Below are 17756 nucleotides of genomic sequence, written 5' to 3' on the forward strand. Positions count from 1 at the left end.
AATGTTAACTAAATTAATTATCAACTTTATACCTATATTATTAGTGTTATTATTACTATTATTATTATTCTTTTTATATTCATGCATAAGGTTAATTTTACAATGTCGACTTTTACCCTGATAATTTTTAAATGCAATTAAACGTTGTCCATCTAACACAAACCACGTGAACAAAATGTTGCCAAACTTTGGTGCCCCGAGGCTTATCAAGAAGCCGACGACAGGGCAGAGCTTCTCATAGGAACCACTTGGTAGCCGACTATTGAAAGCTCCACCGAAGGAAGCTCCTCAAAGGCTCAATAGCCTACGAACCTAGGAGTGTGGTCATCGAAAACAACAAGTGGTTTTGTGCTATGATGACACTGTACCTCCTTGATCAACCAATAACATTACCTTTATTTTCAGGATTTATGTACTTTTATCAACAATTCCCTTTTCACTGTATTGTTTTTCTTTTAAAAGATTCAGAGACGAATCTTACCGGGGGAGGGCGAACTGTAACGTACACATTATTCGTCCTTCACCAACATTAACATTTCAATACCACACTAGTGCCTGATCAGCACAAACGTCCCTATGACCTACTACAGATATGCGGCACGCGCGGGTGTAAACAAAACCGATGATATTCTTTTTCATTAAAGAAATATATAACGACAGGCAGTCGACATTTTACCACGCTCGCGGCAACTCATTATTTATTGCAGATTATATTTTTATTACTACAACTTAATTCCGATAATAGCCATTTTCTACTATTAATTTAACTATTATTATTATTTATTTACAATCGGATTTGTGTACGTTCGCCGCTGTCGCTCACCTAATTTGGATACCACAACATCTCTAGAGATCCAGTCAGGTTATATTTAAATATACTATTAAATAGAAATAAATGTTTGTTATCGTTGTTAGTTAAGAGTCTATATTTATTGGTCACGAAACCGCTAACCGCCCTTCTAGTGGGATATAAATTATATAGGGCCAGCGTTGCCCCGTTAAGGTACAGCTTAGCCAACTGTTAGGATCCTAGCGGGAAAGCACGTTGCAGCCCTTTGAATAAGAGTGGAAGTAGTAGTGTGGTTTATATACAAGGTGTTGGTTTAATAATTGTAACGAGTAGTATAATTATATTGAGTAGGACCTAAAAAAAGCGTAATCAAAAACTAAAATTTCTTATCTCCAAAATTGGGGTTTGCCGGTTCCCTCACTTCAATTTTTATTTAAATTATAAGTAAACATCACCACGTTTTTTTCCAAAATTATTTTTAGCTGTACAAGTTTGTACAAGCTGTACAAGGGAAAAAATAAAAAAAAAACAAAATTTCCTCACACGTTTCTCATTGAAAAAATTTTACGATACAAAAATGATCTCTGTCTAGTTAAATGGTGTGGTTTAAAAAAAGGCAGTTTGATACATAAAATCGATTTAGTATAGTTTCAACATTCATAAAAAATGGATTAGGCAATAGTAGTCGATTTTAAATGCATCGTAGACTACAAATGTATATTAATTGTAAAAGAATTATCTGTATATACGTTTGATAGTTTAAATCATTTTATGTAAAACCACCTGATAATTTCTTCATGACGACTAAAATCAGCTAGAGTTACTAAGTGGCTGCATCGAAATAAACACAAATTAGATCATACTGACGGCTAGATTGATTATGCAGAGTTACAAACGATATTGAATGCAGTTGCCGATCGATGTTTACGATTTTATGTAAATGGTGTGCAAAACAAGAAGTTTCTCAAAAAATTTACATAAAAGCCAGTAATTAACATGGAAGATTACGATATGAGGGACCTGGTCCACTCGCCTCTCAAGAGTATTCGCACAGGAGGACCAAGTGTACGACGCTGACAAAAAGTGTGCGCCGCATCTCCCTCTGCCCTCTCAGATTGAGCATGAGTCCCGCTAGAAAATTCATGACTTTTTGGGCCCGCTAAGTCGCACAAGTAATGTGCGGTCCGAACTTTTGACGTTTGTCTATGACATGGCTCAGATAAGTCATGGAGTCCTTAAGCAAGATCTCCACTCCCAGCACGGCGAGTCGTGGAGGACTGAACTTGTACCTGCCCGTGAACAAGACCGCTTCGGTCTTGTCCAAGGCGAGGCTCAGTCCACTCCCCTCCTGCTGGATCCAGGCGGTGACAGCGCTGAGCGCGCAGTTTGCACGAGATACAGCCTCCTCGGACGAGGCGCCTTCCGCCACCACCAGCGTGTCAGACGACGCGCACGTGCGGTGGTAGCGGAACGCGGAACACCGTGTCGTACGCGATGTTCCACAGTAGAGGCCCGAGAACTGACCCTTGCGGGACGCCTCCCATAACAGCTCTGACTCTTGGATTCTAGCGCTCCGAGGATGTGTGACCAACGCACGGAGTTGAATGCGTTTCGGATGTCCAGGCTCACCTCCACCCCGAAGCCCTGCTCAGTTTTGGCCCTGAGGGCCAAGTCCCTGAAGAGGGAGGCCGCATCGTCCGTCGACCTCCCCCTCCTAAAACCATACTGGCCCTCGGCCAGCCCGCCGAAGACGGCCAGGTGAGCCTCGATTCGGGTGACGAGCAGGCGTTCGAGGATCTTCCCCAAATCGACCAACATGCGAGCGGTCGGTACAACGAGGGGAGACCCTCGGGCTTGTCACCCTTCCTCAGAAGCACCAACGTGGCCTTCTTCCACCTCGTGGGGAATTCACCGTCCAAAAGGCAGCGATTCACGACGGTGCGTATCCAATCCGGGGTGAGGTTGTTTACCAACCTCCACACCCGGTTTGGAATCACATCGGGGCCAAGAGCAGTATTCCGACCGCGCGTCAGCCACATCCTGGGCGATGAATTCCTCCGCCGACACGTCATCCCCGAACACTGAGGGAGACAGGGGCGGATGTGTCGGAAAGAGCGTATCTACCGTTCATTCCAACACGTCCGGTTCCAGCTGACCCGAAGACGGTGGACCGCGGAGCTTCTGCATGACGACCCAATAGGGTTTACCCCACGGGTCGTGGTCCACCGACTTCACGAGTTCGGCCCAGCACTTCGCTTTGGCCCACCTGATGTTTCAGCTGTGTGTAGGCCGACCTCAAGGCCTCCCTCAGGTCCGGGGATTCCGAGTCCCTAAGCTATCGGTTGGAGCACGTCATGGCCCATCTCACCCTAACGCACCCCTTCCGCCTGGCTACCACCTCCTCATTCCACCTGTGGACTGGCGGTCCACGAGTCGACGGTGGAGTGAACTTGTACTTACCCGTGAACAAAACCCCTTCGGTCATGTTCAGGGCTAGGCTCAGTACACTCCCCTCCTGCTGGATCCAGGCGGTGACTGCGCTGAGCGCGCAGTTTACATGAGATCCACCCTCCTCATACGACGCGCAGTGTCTCTTCCTGCCTAAGGGCGAGGAGACTCGGGTGGTCATGCGATGGCCGCGGGGAGCTCGTGGCCGGGAATTTTAATGCTCACTCCTCGAGCTCGGTGGTGGACGTCACGCTGGTGTCCTCGTCGCTGCACCCGCACATGTCCGGCGGTCGATTCTCCCAAATAGGGAAATCCTCAGTGGCCACGGCAGCCGTCCTCCTCGAGTCGCGGCCCGCGCGTCGTTCCACGGTTGGCGAGTGGACTGGGAGGTTAACGCATTCGAGACGGGCTTGCTACTCGTTCAATGATCGGCGCCCGCAGTACCGAATCGGCACGTCTCCGCGAGCGAAGCGGCGGAAGATTTAGAGCGCAGGGGGTCGCAGCCTGCGACTTCGCCATTTCCGGCCAAACGACCGTCGTCGACTCGTGGACCGCCAGTCCATTGGTGGAACGAGAAGGTTGCGGCCAGGTAGTGAAGTCGGTGGACCAAGACCCGTGAGGAAAACCCTATAGGGTCGTAATACGAAAGATCTGCGGTCCATTGCTTCCAGGTTGGTGCTTCTGAGGAAGTCTCCCCTCGTCGTACCAACCGCTCTGCATGTTGGACAAATTGGGGAAAATCCTCGAACGCCTGCTCGTCACCCGGATCGAAGTCCACCTGGCCGACGTCGGTGGGCTGGCTGAGGACCAGTTCGGTTTTAGGAGGAGGAAGTCGATGGACGCACGGCCTCCTTCAGGAATTTGGCCTTCAGGGCCAAAACTGAACAGGGCTTCGGGGTAGCGGTTAGCCTGGAAACACGTTCAACTCCGTGCGATGGTCACACATCCTTAGAGCGCTGGACGCGTTTCGGATGCTTCCTTACCTCGGGCGGATGATCCGGTCGTACTTTAGCGATCGGGTCATCTCTTATAAGAGCGCCGCGGGCCCGAGAGTCAGACCTGTTATGGGAGGCGTCCTGCAAGAGTCAGTTCTCGGGCCTCTGCAGTAGAACATCGCAAACGACGCGGAGTTCCGCGTTCCACTACTATCGCATGTGTGCGTCGTCTGCTATGCAGACGACACGCTGAAGAGGTTAATGGATCTTGTGTGAACTGCGCGCTTAGCGAAATCACCGCCTGGATCCAGTAGGATGGGAGTGGACTTAGCCTAGCCCTGAACAAGACCGAAACGGTCTGGTTCACGGGCAGGTACAATTTAACTCCTACACAGCTTGCTGTGTGGGCCTTATCATAAACAAAAGTTTCGGCGTACCGAATAGTGTCCGGAGTGGCGCGCGGGTATCTTGTCGTCACTACCGCCCATTGATCTGATCGCCGAGGAACGCGCCACCAGCATGAGCTCCGCCGAAAACGCAGCCGATCCCTAGAACCCAAGGACCGGCTGGCGCTTAGGTGGATGACCATGCTCTCGGAGGAAACTACGGGAGGTGAATGGACCAGGTCCCTCATAGGATCCTATCGGCTTAACAGAAGGGTGGGTTACACAGTATTCGTAAAGCAATCGCGCCGATATGCGACCACTGTTCGGATCGCCCAAGAGACGCTGACAGCGCACGGCACTCTTTAGAGTCTCGACTAGGGTTCACGTTCCGAGTGGGGTCCTGATGTTGTGAAGCCGGGAGGCGTGGAGACTCGTCTAGGCGTTTGCCGAATTCATATTGGAAAAGAAGGAGGAAGCGGAACGCCTGAGACAGAGGCATCCGCGCCGCTCGGTACAGGAGGACCTAAGGCGCTGGTTTAGGCCGGTGCCGTAGGTTCTTGTTTTTGTGTTTTGTTTTTGTTTATGAGTTATTTTGCCAACCCTCCTTAACGGTTCCCATTTTGGGATCCGGTTACAGGAGGGGGCCACACCATGTTGCGAATCAGCTCTTGATTAATTTCGGGCTGATTCACAACGTTGTGGTGTGAATTATTATGACAGCGTGAGTCGCCCTGAAGTAATTCTACACCATTTTCTTATTTTATCGATGACGCATCACGATGAGAGTTCATTACATTGTCGATTATATTGCCTACACAGAATTCCTTACTTTATTTATTTTAACTATGTCGGAACATAACGTTCCGACATAGTTAATAACATTAAGTTGCAATATATATTGTGACGTACAAAATTGACCTATCTTTAATAGTAATATTTAACACATTAATTAATGTTGGCTACGGCCTTGACATCATAATATAATTTGGTAACTTTGTACAACATTCCCGTTTTTCTTTATTTTCATCCATTCATTGTTTCCTCTATTCGTGCATTATCACAAGGTTTCTTTAAAATGACATTAATATATTTTAAATATTTTAATATGATTATTCTATTAAATCTCTTGGCACATTTGCTCATTGACTATTGGTAAATTATTGTAAAATATCATTTTCTTCCATCCGGTAATTATTTTGTCATGTTGAGTGTAACAAAACCTCACATGTGTTGGACCAATCTAGATATGCTTAGCAGTCTCAAGGCTCGGTATAAAAGGCCTAGATCCATATTGACCGATGTCAAGTTATTCGTTTGAGCATTATTGCAATGATAACCATTTTATTTTATTCAATATTGAAAAATACGTTCCTGGCCCTTGGTCCAATCGAACATACAGCAATGTCAGAGATTATTTTCTCCTTCAAGTCCTTTTTATTTTATTTGTCCTTTAGTTCATTTAATAATTTGTGATAATTTTAACTATGACTTTAAATATGTTATATAAAAGAATTTGTAATTTTATTTTATCTTGAACATTTGTAAATTATAATTGACATTGTTTTATTGTATTTCGGGCATCATTATTTTATTTAAACTTATGGTATAAAATAGAACATCATCGCCTATACTACTCTTCTACCAGTTTTTAATTCCTATTCCCCTAGAGTTAAGGTAAATAACTTAGTAAATTAAAAAACAAATGTGTTAGTTACATTTAAAATTCCACTATGCTCCGGTCTGGTAGAGCCTCAGATAGTGGTGAATCCAACTTTGTTTGGGTTTATGTGCTTCATCGGTGACAATCTCACGGTTAGAAGTCGGTGAACGACACAATATATATTAACAGGTAAATAGTAATATGCTTTAATTTGTTATAAATTTAAAATAAGATTAGCAAAGTTTTATTATAAAATGTTGATATCATCATTTCATTTTTAATGGTTTACAATAAATATTTCAACAATTGGTCTAAGTTTTTATTATCCTTATGATCTATTCTTACTAGCGTTAATGTCACATTGAGTTTATAGTAAAAAATGGTGGGGGTGTTACAAGCCTGTCAGCTATCCCTGTGTACGTAAATAATCATAACATATTACTAATTAAAAATTTATGTTTTTTTTTTTTAGGTAATTTTGTGATAAACGTTTAACAATAATAAAAAAATTTCAATTAAAATTATTTGTCATATATAAGGTATTTTTAACTTAAACTTTAATTCACAGTATACTTTTCAAATTAACAATTAATGACAAAAATTTACGATTTTTTTTCTTTTAGCTTGTAGTCATAAGTTAAAATGAAGTTATTTATTTTATTCACGTTTTATTTAATGGCAAGTATTTTCTCTTATCTGTTTAAAAATCTTTGTACAAGCTGTATTTACATCTAAAATAAGAATATAATTTTATTTAATACAAATGGTTTGAAAAAATTAATATGAAGTTCATACTAAATTTTTAGGTGAGGCTAAACTGATTTAAACTATAATATATGTAATGAATTACACAAAATTAACTTATATTTCTACATTATTCATAGTTTTAGCAACATTTTTTAACAAAGGTATAAATGGATAGTAAACATAAAAACCCAGCACAGGGGGTTCGCGGCACTGTGATGATGTGGCATAATTGGGTGTAGTATAATGATATCTGACATTGATTAAAATCACTATCATAAAAAATGCTTCAATGAAAATCTTTAGATAGTGTTTAATTTTAAAAAATTGATGGATTATTACAAGAGCTAAATGATCTGTTATTTCCTTGTTTATATCCTTATTAAGATAAAGAATGTCGAATAATAAAAGGTATATAAATATTATTTCTCATAAAAAAATTGAATTGGTCCATACACTTTTCAATAAGTTAAATCAATATAAATTTAAAAATGAAAATAATAAAATCCAGAATTATCACACTAAAATAGCATTCGGTAACTATTTTCACCGTGAAGACAAAATAAAGTTCGAAATTTTTTTTTCCATAATAAAGTATATTACATTAGCTTTAATAAGATATAAATAAAAGTGTCACACTTTCAAAAGTTTAGTTGAAAAAGTTGTCATTTCAAATCCTTTCCTGTGGGCAGGCAAGGGGTCAGATTTATAAAAAAATATACCAAATGAAAAGTAAAGACATCATGCGCCTATAAAAAAAAAATTATATTGATTTGGTTATTTTGAAAAAGTTATGGCAGTTTTTAGTAAAAAAAATTGAAAAAATGTCAAAAATTAACGATTTTTAAATTTGTAATTTTTTTGGAGATTTCCTCTATATACGGGGAACGAAGGATATTTTTTCAATTTTTAAGGGTAATGTCTTTGACTAAATACGATTTGTGATCTTTTGACGTATCATCAAAAGAAATCGGTTCTGCGGGAGCTGAGAAAAAGAGGTAACAGACATAAAAAAAAAAAAAAAACACACATCAAAGTAAAGTTATGATAAAGCTTCGCATCGAAGCTAAAAAATGCATGCGGATATTTTGTATGGATACGACACGAAATTTAATTTTCTGACTCTTCGGGGAGCGTTAGTAGACTGGCGTTAAAAATATTTTATTTATCTTTTTATCTTCTGGTACATAACTACTAATGTTATTATAATTTCATAAAAATATAATACTTTAAAACTACAGAAAAATAAAAATAAATATTTATTTTAAATAGCATATTTTAAAATGAATTTATCGTAGTATAATTAAACAAAATTATTACAATTCAATCAAATTGTTAAACAAATTAATATGAACTACAAAAAATTCTTAGTAGGTGCCAGAATAATGGGGACAAAACTACATTATCACTTTCTCGTGCTTATAATTTTACGGAAAATCAAAATTACTTATATTTAATAAGTAATAGTTTATAAATTAGTTAAATTAAGTAAATATATGTGTAATTGTGTATAACGAAATGTAAATCCATAAATTTGCAATTGATAATTTTCGAATGTGTTTTTAAACTTGTTAGTCTTGACAATATTTTACAAAAATTAATTCAAAGGTCAGATACAATGATAACATATTAATTTAACTAGCTTATTCAATAGAAAATAATTTAATTAAAAATAAGAATGATCGAAGACAACTTTTGAACCAACATTTAAGATAACTATTAGAATATAATTAAAATTGATCACTTGTGCCTAATATTATTTAAAATTAAAATTATATTAAAAATAATAATTTAAAACTAAAAAAAAATAAAAAATATTCAATTCAAAAAGCAGCAAAAAAAAAAATAGTATACAAAAAATGATATACTATTGACTGAAGAGGTTCCCTATAAAGGAATTAGAAACAGTCCATGTCGTTATAAATATTTATTAATTTTTTATGGAGTTTGATATTTTGTTCCCTTAGCCAGTATTTAAGAAAACCAATTGTCATATTTATCGGAATACTAGGACATAAAGCTAACTCGTCAAAAAAAATTAACCTATTATTACCACTAAAAATATCATTATTAAATTTTTGTAAACTGGAAAAATGTAATAATATTACTTAGTGGTAACGTCTGTAGCGGTATATAAGGGGTTATTTTTTCGGCCGGAGTGTCAATATGTGTTTAGTGTTGATAATGGTAACATTGTTTCAAAAAAAGGTAACCTCGATTTTTTTTTGTAATTGTTTTTGAGGCTTTTAATATTTTAATTTTAATTAAATATTTTTAATATTCTTTAGTTTTAAATTAATATTTTTAATTTTAAATAACTATTCAATTTTTAAAATATAGTGCAGGTTATAATTTTTTTTATCATTAGGCATTTATTGGACACGGTCATTCGCTTCCCAAGTATAAACATAACCTTAAAAAGATTATTTTTATAATTTTTGAATTTGCATTTTCTAGTATGTTATTTATAGTTTACATTTAAGTACAGTTAGATATGTATGTTCTTTTTTCTATTTTTATTAGTATTGTATACAATGATTTAAATTTTATATGCATGCATGAATGTATATGTATATGTATAAAATAAATAAAAATATGTTTTCGTATAATAGATTATTGAAACCTCTCAGATGGATTGCTGTTGCGTGAGTAACATATGTTTCTATTTAAAAAAAATTAAATGAATACCAAGCCTAAGAACAGAAATAATTTTATGGGTTACCGTAGGATTTCGGTTTTCATTTTTTTTAAATTATCGGTTTCAGTGAGGTTTTGGTCTACCAATTTGTTGATATTGCGATTTTGGTTTTCGTTATTAAAAATTTAAAACTTTTTAAAATAATTTTCAAAGTAATAAATATTTACATATCTTTTTTTAAAAAAGGATTTCCAATCGAGTATACAATTAAATGACGTTTCGCACGTCTAATGGAAGGGGTAGCCCCATGGATACAATACTAATTAGTGCTACTACAAAAACACATTTTTAATTACTACTTAAAAAATTATTGTAAACAATCAAAAATTGTCTTATCATTTTTTCAATTATACTTTTTCTAGCAAAATATTAATGTAAAATACAAATTTATGTTATGATTCATAAGTTTAATAAATTAATAAGAAATTTGAAAATATTGTTTGATTCAAAGCACTACAATAATATGTAGATAATTTTTTTTTTCATACTTTGAGAATAAAAATTAAAATTAAATTTTCTTTAATGGGAACCTCTATTGTATGATTAATATAATAGAAAAAACTTTTTAATAATTTTGTTGTTTTGTTATTTCTTGTTAAACTATTTTTAACCAATTTTCTATTGATAATTTGCTATTTAGCCTACAGTAGTATTCATTTATCACAGATACAACTCGGTATTTTTATTATACAAAAATTTTATCTTTTATCATTATTCATGTCAATTATATATATATTCTATGTAAGTTTACTGTCATAGATTGTTGAACGACCTGCGTAGAAATTTTATTTTTCATAACTACCATAAAAATAAATTATGGTACATTGAAACAGACTATTATTGATTCCGATGTTATGAAAACCAAATTAATGATGAATTTGTAGTTTAAACCCAAATTTTTAAATAATTTTAAATCGCAAATTAGAGTTGGAACTATGTCAATTAACTGGTAAAAATTTGGTCAATATTGCGTTATCATTTTTTGTTTGCTACTAATTTCTTAATACAATAAAAAAAGATTACAGTTATATTATAACTAACTGTTAAGTTTGTTGAATAAAAAGTTGAATGCATTAATAAACTTTTTATTCGATATTCATACTTTTTATTTAAACAGGGCAATCAAAGCAAAAAAGAATATGAAAATGCAGTAAATATATTGAAGAACTGTATTGATACTGTTTTTAAAAATATGCCAGATTATAAAAGTTAGTAAAATTTTATAATTGTAATTGCAGTATGACACGGTACCGTGTTTCCCTCAACCGCACATCACGTTATTAACCTAAATGAAAGTGTATCGGGTTCTGAATCATAAGTGCACGGTGGTCTAGTGGTAAGGTTTGTCTCTACGACGCCTTGGGTCGCGGGTTCTAATCCCGTACCGTGCCTTCTTTTTCACATGATTTCCGGTACACTTTCTATAACCGGCCGTCAATCCCCGGCGGCCGTGTTAAGTATTATAAAAATAAGCAAATTAATGAAGTGTTATAAAACTTTACCTATTATGTGCAGTTTTAATGATATAAAAATTGAGTATATTATAAAATTAATTTAACAATATTTAAAAATAGCCCTGGTTAACAAAAAAAAAAAATTCCAGTTGCATGTATCTGAGAAGAAATTTCTAAGTATTTCATAGTTGCGATATAAATGATCTTAGAATTACCTATTAGCTTATTTTAGATAATCCATATATATTTTTTAGGGGTGCAAGCTTTTAAAGTTACCAAACTATTATAATAATTATTTAAAATCGAAGAATAATATAGTACAGTATAATAGCTACAGTTATAAAGAATATAATACAATACTGAAAAGTCTAATTCTTCAACCTAAATTAATTTTAAATAGACGTAAGAATAAAAAAATTATATATATTATATAACTGTGTTTTGTTATGTCAGTTTACTTCTATAAAAATTTGGTACAGATTTTAATACGTCTATGTAACATTAATTTAAGTTGAAGAATTGGACGTTTTAGTATTGTATTATATTCTTTATGCCTGTAGCTTTCTTGTGATATACTATTATTCATTAATACAATTATTCATTAAGATCAGGATACCATAGAAAAATTGTATAAAAAGTCAAAATTTAACAATTTTTAAAATGCTGTATAAACGTAACTACTGAATTAATGTAAGAGTTTTTGGTATCAACATTTTTCTTTAAAACTTATCTATATAATGGCTATCTTTAAATCTTAAAAAAAATGTTTATAAAAAAATTAATTTTTAAAATATTTTTTGTAATTGCAAAAAATAGCATAAGCATATTTTTAATACAGTTTGATATTGTAAAAATTGATTAAAAAGTACAAAAAAAAGTATAAAATGTTATGTAAATCATTAGTTATATAAGTTTATTAGATNGATTAAAAAGTACAAAAAAAAGTATAAAATGTTATGTAAATCATTAGTTATAGAAGTTTATTAGATCTCTTCCATTCTGTATAGTTTAATAACTATAGATAAATGAATATAATACAATATTAAAACGTCTAATTATACAACCTAAATTAATTTTACATTAATGTAAGAATAATAAAACTATGAATTTCCGTTAAAAGTTTATAAAATATATTATTGAACTGTGTTTTGTTATGTCAGTTTACTTCTATAAAAATTTGGTACAGATTGATTAATACGTAAATTTAATATTAATTTAAGTTGAAGAATTGGAAGTTTTAGTATTCAATTATATTACTTATAATCGATTTTAATGAGTTGTATAAAAGTTAGGTAACTTTAAAAGTTTGCACACTTTCAAAAATAGAAGAAATGCATTTTCTAAAATCAAGTTCTGTTAAAATAATTCTGATATAAATTACGTAATTAGCAATCCCAAAATACTTAGAAATGACACTCCTGCAACTGATAATTTTTTTTTTACTAGTGTACTTTAGCGATAATTAAAACTGCTATAATAATGTTATTTTATTCAATAGAAAGATTTAAAGACATTGAGCCTCCTCTTACTAAAGCTGTAGAAAAATATCAGCTTATGTATAGAAAAGCAAAAAATCAAAATAGTGACGGTGAAATGAATACAATTAATAGAGAATTGACAGAAAAACTTTGTGAAGAAAATACAGATAATCAAGAGTTGATGCAAAGTCTATTAAGTTGCGTAGAAACGTTTGGTCAAAATTTATAACAATATAGTATAATAACTCTATGTTGTAGAATTGTGCAATGCGCCCGCGATGTCTATTATAATAGGAACCAAAAAAGTTTAAAAATATTAATCATATAAATTTATACTATTCGTACATTATTTTTTTCCATTCTTATAATTTTTTAATGGCATATAATTAATAAATAAACTTATGTACAAAACAATTTAATTTTAGTTTATTTGATAGTTTATGCTCTTAAAATTTAACATGAAATATTTTGCAAAAATCAACCTCTACACAGGTGATTGATTATTGGCTAGTAAGAAACTTATTTTCTCAGAAACAATTTAAAATTATAAATTGTTGTGAGTGAAAATTTATTTGGTTCAAAAAACTCAACAATGATAATATGATAAGAAAAAAACGGTAGAACAGTGGTGTCTCGGCACAGTATGGACCTGACATAGTGGTACTAGTATAGATGATATCTGACAGTGATTAAAATCACTACCATAAGAAACATTTCGATAGAATTCTGTAGATAGCATTTAATTATTAGAAATTGGTGGATTATTCCAAACACAAAATTAACTCCTATTTCCTTAATTATATACTGATTAGTTGCTCTTTGGTTTAAAAGTATAATATATGAATAATTAATAATTATAGTAATTAAATTTAGTATGAAATTGATATTCAATAATTAAATATTGTATTTTTTACGGAGATATTATAAAAATAATGAAGTAGTTGTATATTTATTTATTTTTAACGCGTGTAAAAATTTAAAGGGCTTGATGCAATATTTTTCTATAAAACATTTTTGTTACTTATGAATAAATACACTGGACTACGAGGAACTTTCATCAGAAACAAAAATATACTTTTCCAAATCAACATTTCGCGATGTTTTCGAATGTGCAAATTTTATGATAATTAAAAAAATTGTATTGTTGAAAGTAATATGCAATCAGAAAATCTTATAACTACTATTTATAGTAAATTTAACAGAAAAGCTCAATATTTTTTTGCATTTTTATCGTAATAGATCACTTAAATAGAAACCACAATAATCATTTCTAATTAACTTTTGGTATTTAAAAAGATTCTACAATTGAAATATGCAGAACGGAATTAATTTTAATAATTTACTTTAACTAAAAAGACCAATCAAAAAAAGTTGTTAAAAAGATCAACATAATTGAGCGTATTATACAATTATAATTATAAAAATCCATTGTTAAATTCAAGTGAAACTAAAAATCATTTTTTTTAGAAATGATTTATACAGCAAAATGTTAAAAAAAAAATGTGAAATATTAAAGACTGGTAGTAACACACACAAATAGAGTAAAAACATTAATAAATTATAAATTAAAATGATTTAATTTTTTAGTGGAAACCTATTATCATATCGAACTTAATTCATCATTAAACACTTTGAAAATATTAAAAATGAATAATTTCATTTGCCATTATGAAGTACGTGGAATAAGTTTAATAATACTGTTTCATTGATAAATTATATTTCTTTTCTATTATTGAGGGTAATATCTTCAACTAGATACAAATGTATCATTTGACATATCGTTGAAAAAAGTATGTCAAGTTAGAGCTCAGAATTAAATGATAGTCACAAAAAAAACCATATAGTAAAACAATATTAATAAGTATAAACTTTCTATGGTTTTAGTTTCGATGCGAAGCTGAGAATGTATTGGTTTTACTAAGATGTTTTTTTTTTTTTTTTAATTATTATTTTTTTTTTTTGTGTCTGTTACCACTTTTTCTCAGCTCTCACCGAACCGATTTCTTTCAACAATATGTCAAAAAATCACAAATCGTATCTAGTCGAATACATTACCCTTAAAAATTAAAAATATTTCCCTCGTTCCCCGTAAATAGGGGAAACCCCCAAAAAAATTACAAATATAAAAATCGCTAATTTTCGAAATTTTTTCAATTTTTTTTACTATAAACTGCTGTAACTTTTTCAAAAATGAACATATCAATATAATTTTTTTTCATAGATGCTTGATGTCTTTACCTATCATTTGGTATATTTTTTTTTTATATCTGATCCTTTACCTGCCCACAGGTATTTAAAATGACAACTTTTTCACAAAAAATTAATTTTTTCAACTGGACATTTGAAAATGTTCCAGAAAGTCTGACACTTTTATATATATATTAAATTAAAGCTAATGTAATGTACTTTATTATGGAAAAAAAAATTTCGGACTTCATGGTGAAAACAGACATTAAACTTAATAAACAAATACGATTTTTGTAAAAAAATTCTTTTTTATATTTTTAACTTTATAATGCTATAACTTTTTGACAGATATAATTCTTTTTTTTTGTAGATACATGATGTCTTTGCCTATTATTTGGTATATTTTTTTTATAAATCTGACTTTTTACCAGCCTACAGGGGGGGATTCAAAATGAAAACTTTTTCACAAAAAATTGACTTTTTTAACTTAAATTTTGAAAGTGTTCCGGAAAGTCTGACACTTTTATATATATCTTAAATTAAAGCTAATGTAATCTACTTTATTATGTAAAAAAAAAATTTCGGACTTTATTTTGTCTTCACGGTGAAAATGGCTACCAAATGCTATTTTTGTGTGAAAATTCTCAATTTTATTTTTTACATTTTTAACTTTATAATGCTATAACTTATGGAAAAGTGTATGGATCAACATAATTTTTTTATGAGAATTAATATTTTTTAATAATCCCTTTTTCATTCAACGTACTTTATTTTAATCAGGATATTAATAAGGAACTAGCAGATCACGTAGCTTTTGGAATAATACAATAATTTTTTAAAATTAAACACTATCTAAAGATTTGCATCTAAGCGTTTTTTTTTATAGTGATTTTAATCAATGTCAGATTAAATCTATACTGGACCCAACTATGCAACGTCCCCACTATGCCGCGACTCCACTGTGTTGGGTTTTTCAATTAGATTTATATAATCTTTATGAAAATCTATGTACACTATTGTAAGGTATTTTAAAATAAAATAAAATACAAAACCCAGAATTTAACACATAAATAGCATATTTTTGAATACTGTGACTATTTTTACATTGAAGTCCAGAGTTCACATTTTTTTTTTTCAAAATAAGTTTATTACATAGGCTATAAATCAAAGTTTATATAAAATTTGCAGTATTTTCGGAACATTTTCAAAAGTTAAGTTGAAAAATTTATTAAAAAGACCATTATAGTTATAGGATGTTGTGATGAGTATTTATCTGTGAGGTTATTTTGATTACAGATTATATATATTATTTAGATCCTCCCTTATGTTTATTATAATTTAATGTACGACACTACTGTTATTTGAGGAGTATAACCTCTTCACTTTATACATTTAAGCGCCTATAAGAAGCACCTCCTCCTCTCACCATTATTTATTAATTGTATTTTATAGAGTGATTCACATCTCGCATAGTGTTAAATACGCCCACTCTTTAGTAAATAATGAATATAAAACACAGCTGAACAAGAAGAAACAATAGTATTTTGTTATCGTATTTCATTAATGTGTGTGCTAGTAATATGAACATGGCTGCAGGCGCGAAAGATATTAAAATGTCTATGCGTTATCCATCTGAACCTGACTTGACTGTGCTTGCAACGTCTGTATTCGATTTGAATTTTGTTGAGAGAAAATTCATACAAATCGGCTGCAAATATTTAAGCGACCGTTATTCTTCAATGGTAATAATAATATCTCCAAGTATGTACTTTTGGATAGATATCAATAATTTTATTAAATTTTTAAATTTAATCGATAAAGTTTTATCATTTATTGACCATTCGTGTAATTCAAAAATTTATTTGAGTGGCATAAAAAAATGAAGTCATGTCTCTTGGACGTATCCAAAGAGAAATACGAAACGTGTAACGTATTGTTTATGCAGAGTAAAGAACTTTACAAAAAAGTAAAAGATATTGTATTAAACAAGTTTTTAGTATTAACCGAAAATTTAATGTATTCAATCATGATAAGTATTGATATATCGTTATTGCCAAAGATATCAACAGCACAATTGTCCACATATGATCGTATCGTATTCTTGCATACGACTGTAATTAAATTTTATACAACATTTAGAATTATCTAACATAAATAGTTACATAATTCTAAAGGCGGTGATAAGTAGTGGTGTATAATTTTAAAAAATTGATGGAATATACAAAAGTAAAATGAACTCTTATTTCCTTAATTATATTCGAATAATAAGTTTTATGATGTATAATTGTAATATATGAATAAATATTTATTATAGCAATTAAATATAGTATGAAATTGATATTTAATAATTTAGTATTATTATTTGTAAGGTCTAATTACTGTTAATAGTAAATAAATAATTTTCTGGTCACATATCAATGTAAAAAATTGGACTTTCTATTCCACGTAAAACTTTCTATTTAATAAAAGTTCTTCTAAGTTACTTCTAAGTTTTAATATTATTACTTATTATTAAAAAAAAAAAGAATTTACATATAAAAGAAAATAATTAAGAACAAAAAAAATTGTATTAAATTAATACTGATTTTGATTTTTAATATGTTAAAGGTAATCATTTTGAACCTATTTTTTATTGTCTTTTAAAGTGAAAGTTTTAATGAAAAATACCTTCTCAGCTTCGCATCGAAGCTAAAAAATGAATTTGTTACCATAACTNAAGTTGAAAATTTAAAATCGAAAATTTTATAACAAATATAGGGTTTTTTTAACAATGGCAGCCGTTTACATGCAGAAGATAAAGTTTCGGGACAAAAGTTATGTTGATTCCCATTTGCGGGGAACGAGGGAAAATTTTAAAATTTTTAAGGGTAATGTCTTCAACTAGATACAATTTGTGATCTTTTGACGTATTGTTAAAAGAAATCGGTCCAGTGAGAGCTGAGAAAAAGTAGTGACAGACACAAAAAAAAAAAAAAA

The 17756-nt window shown here is 32.0% G+C and overlaps 1 protein-coding gene across 2 annotated transcripts in view; it reads left to right on the forward strand.

Annotated features, from left to right (window-relative positions):
• LOC126896839 (uncharacterized) overlaps nt 1-17756 on the forward strand; it is a 164108-nt gene that overhangs the window by 121655 nt on the left and 24697 nt on the right. The window contains exon 1 of one of the 2 annotated variants that reach the window (XM_050669959.1): nt 6847-6897. The exons of the other annotated variant lie outside the window; for it this stretch is intronic. Within the exon in view, the coding sequence (XP_050525916.1) occupies nt 6862-6897 (36 nt within the window). The 5' untranslated portion in view covers nt 6847-6861. Of the gene's footprint in view, nt 1-6846; nt 6898-17756 lie in introns of those variants that run through there. 2 annotated transcript variants of the gene reach the window in all.

Source organism: Daktulosphaira vitifoliae, unplaced genomic scaffold (genome assembly GCF_025091365.1).
Source record: "Daktulosphaira vitifoliae isolate Bord-2020 unplaced genomic scaffold, ASM2509136v1 Scaffold_1, whole genome shotgun sequence".
Taxonomy (NCBI): Eukaryota; Metazoa; Arthropoda; class Insecta; order Hemiptera; family Phylloxeridae; genus Daktulosphaira; species Daktulosphaira vitifoliae.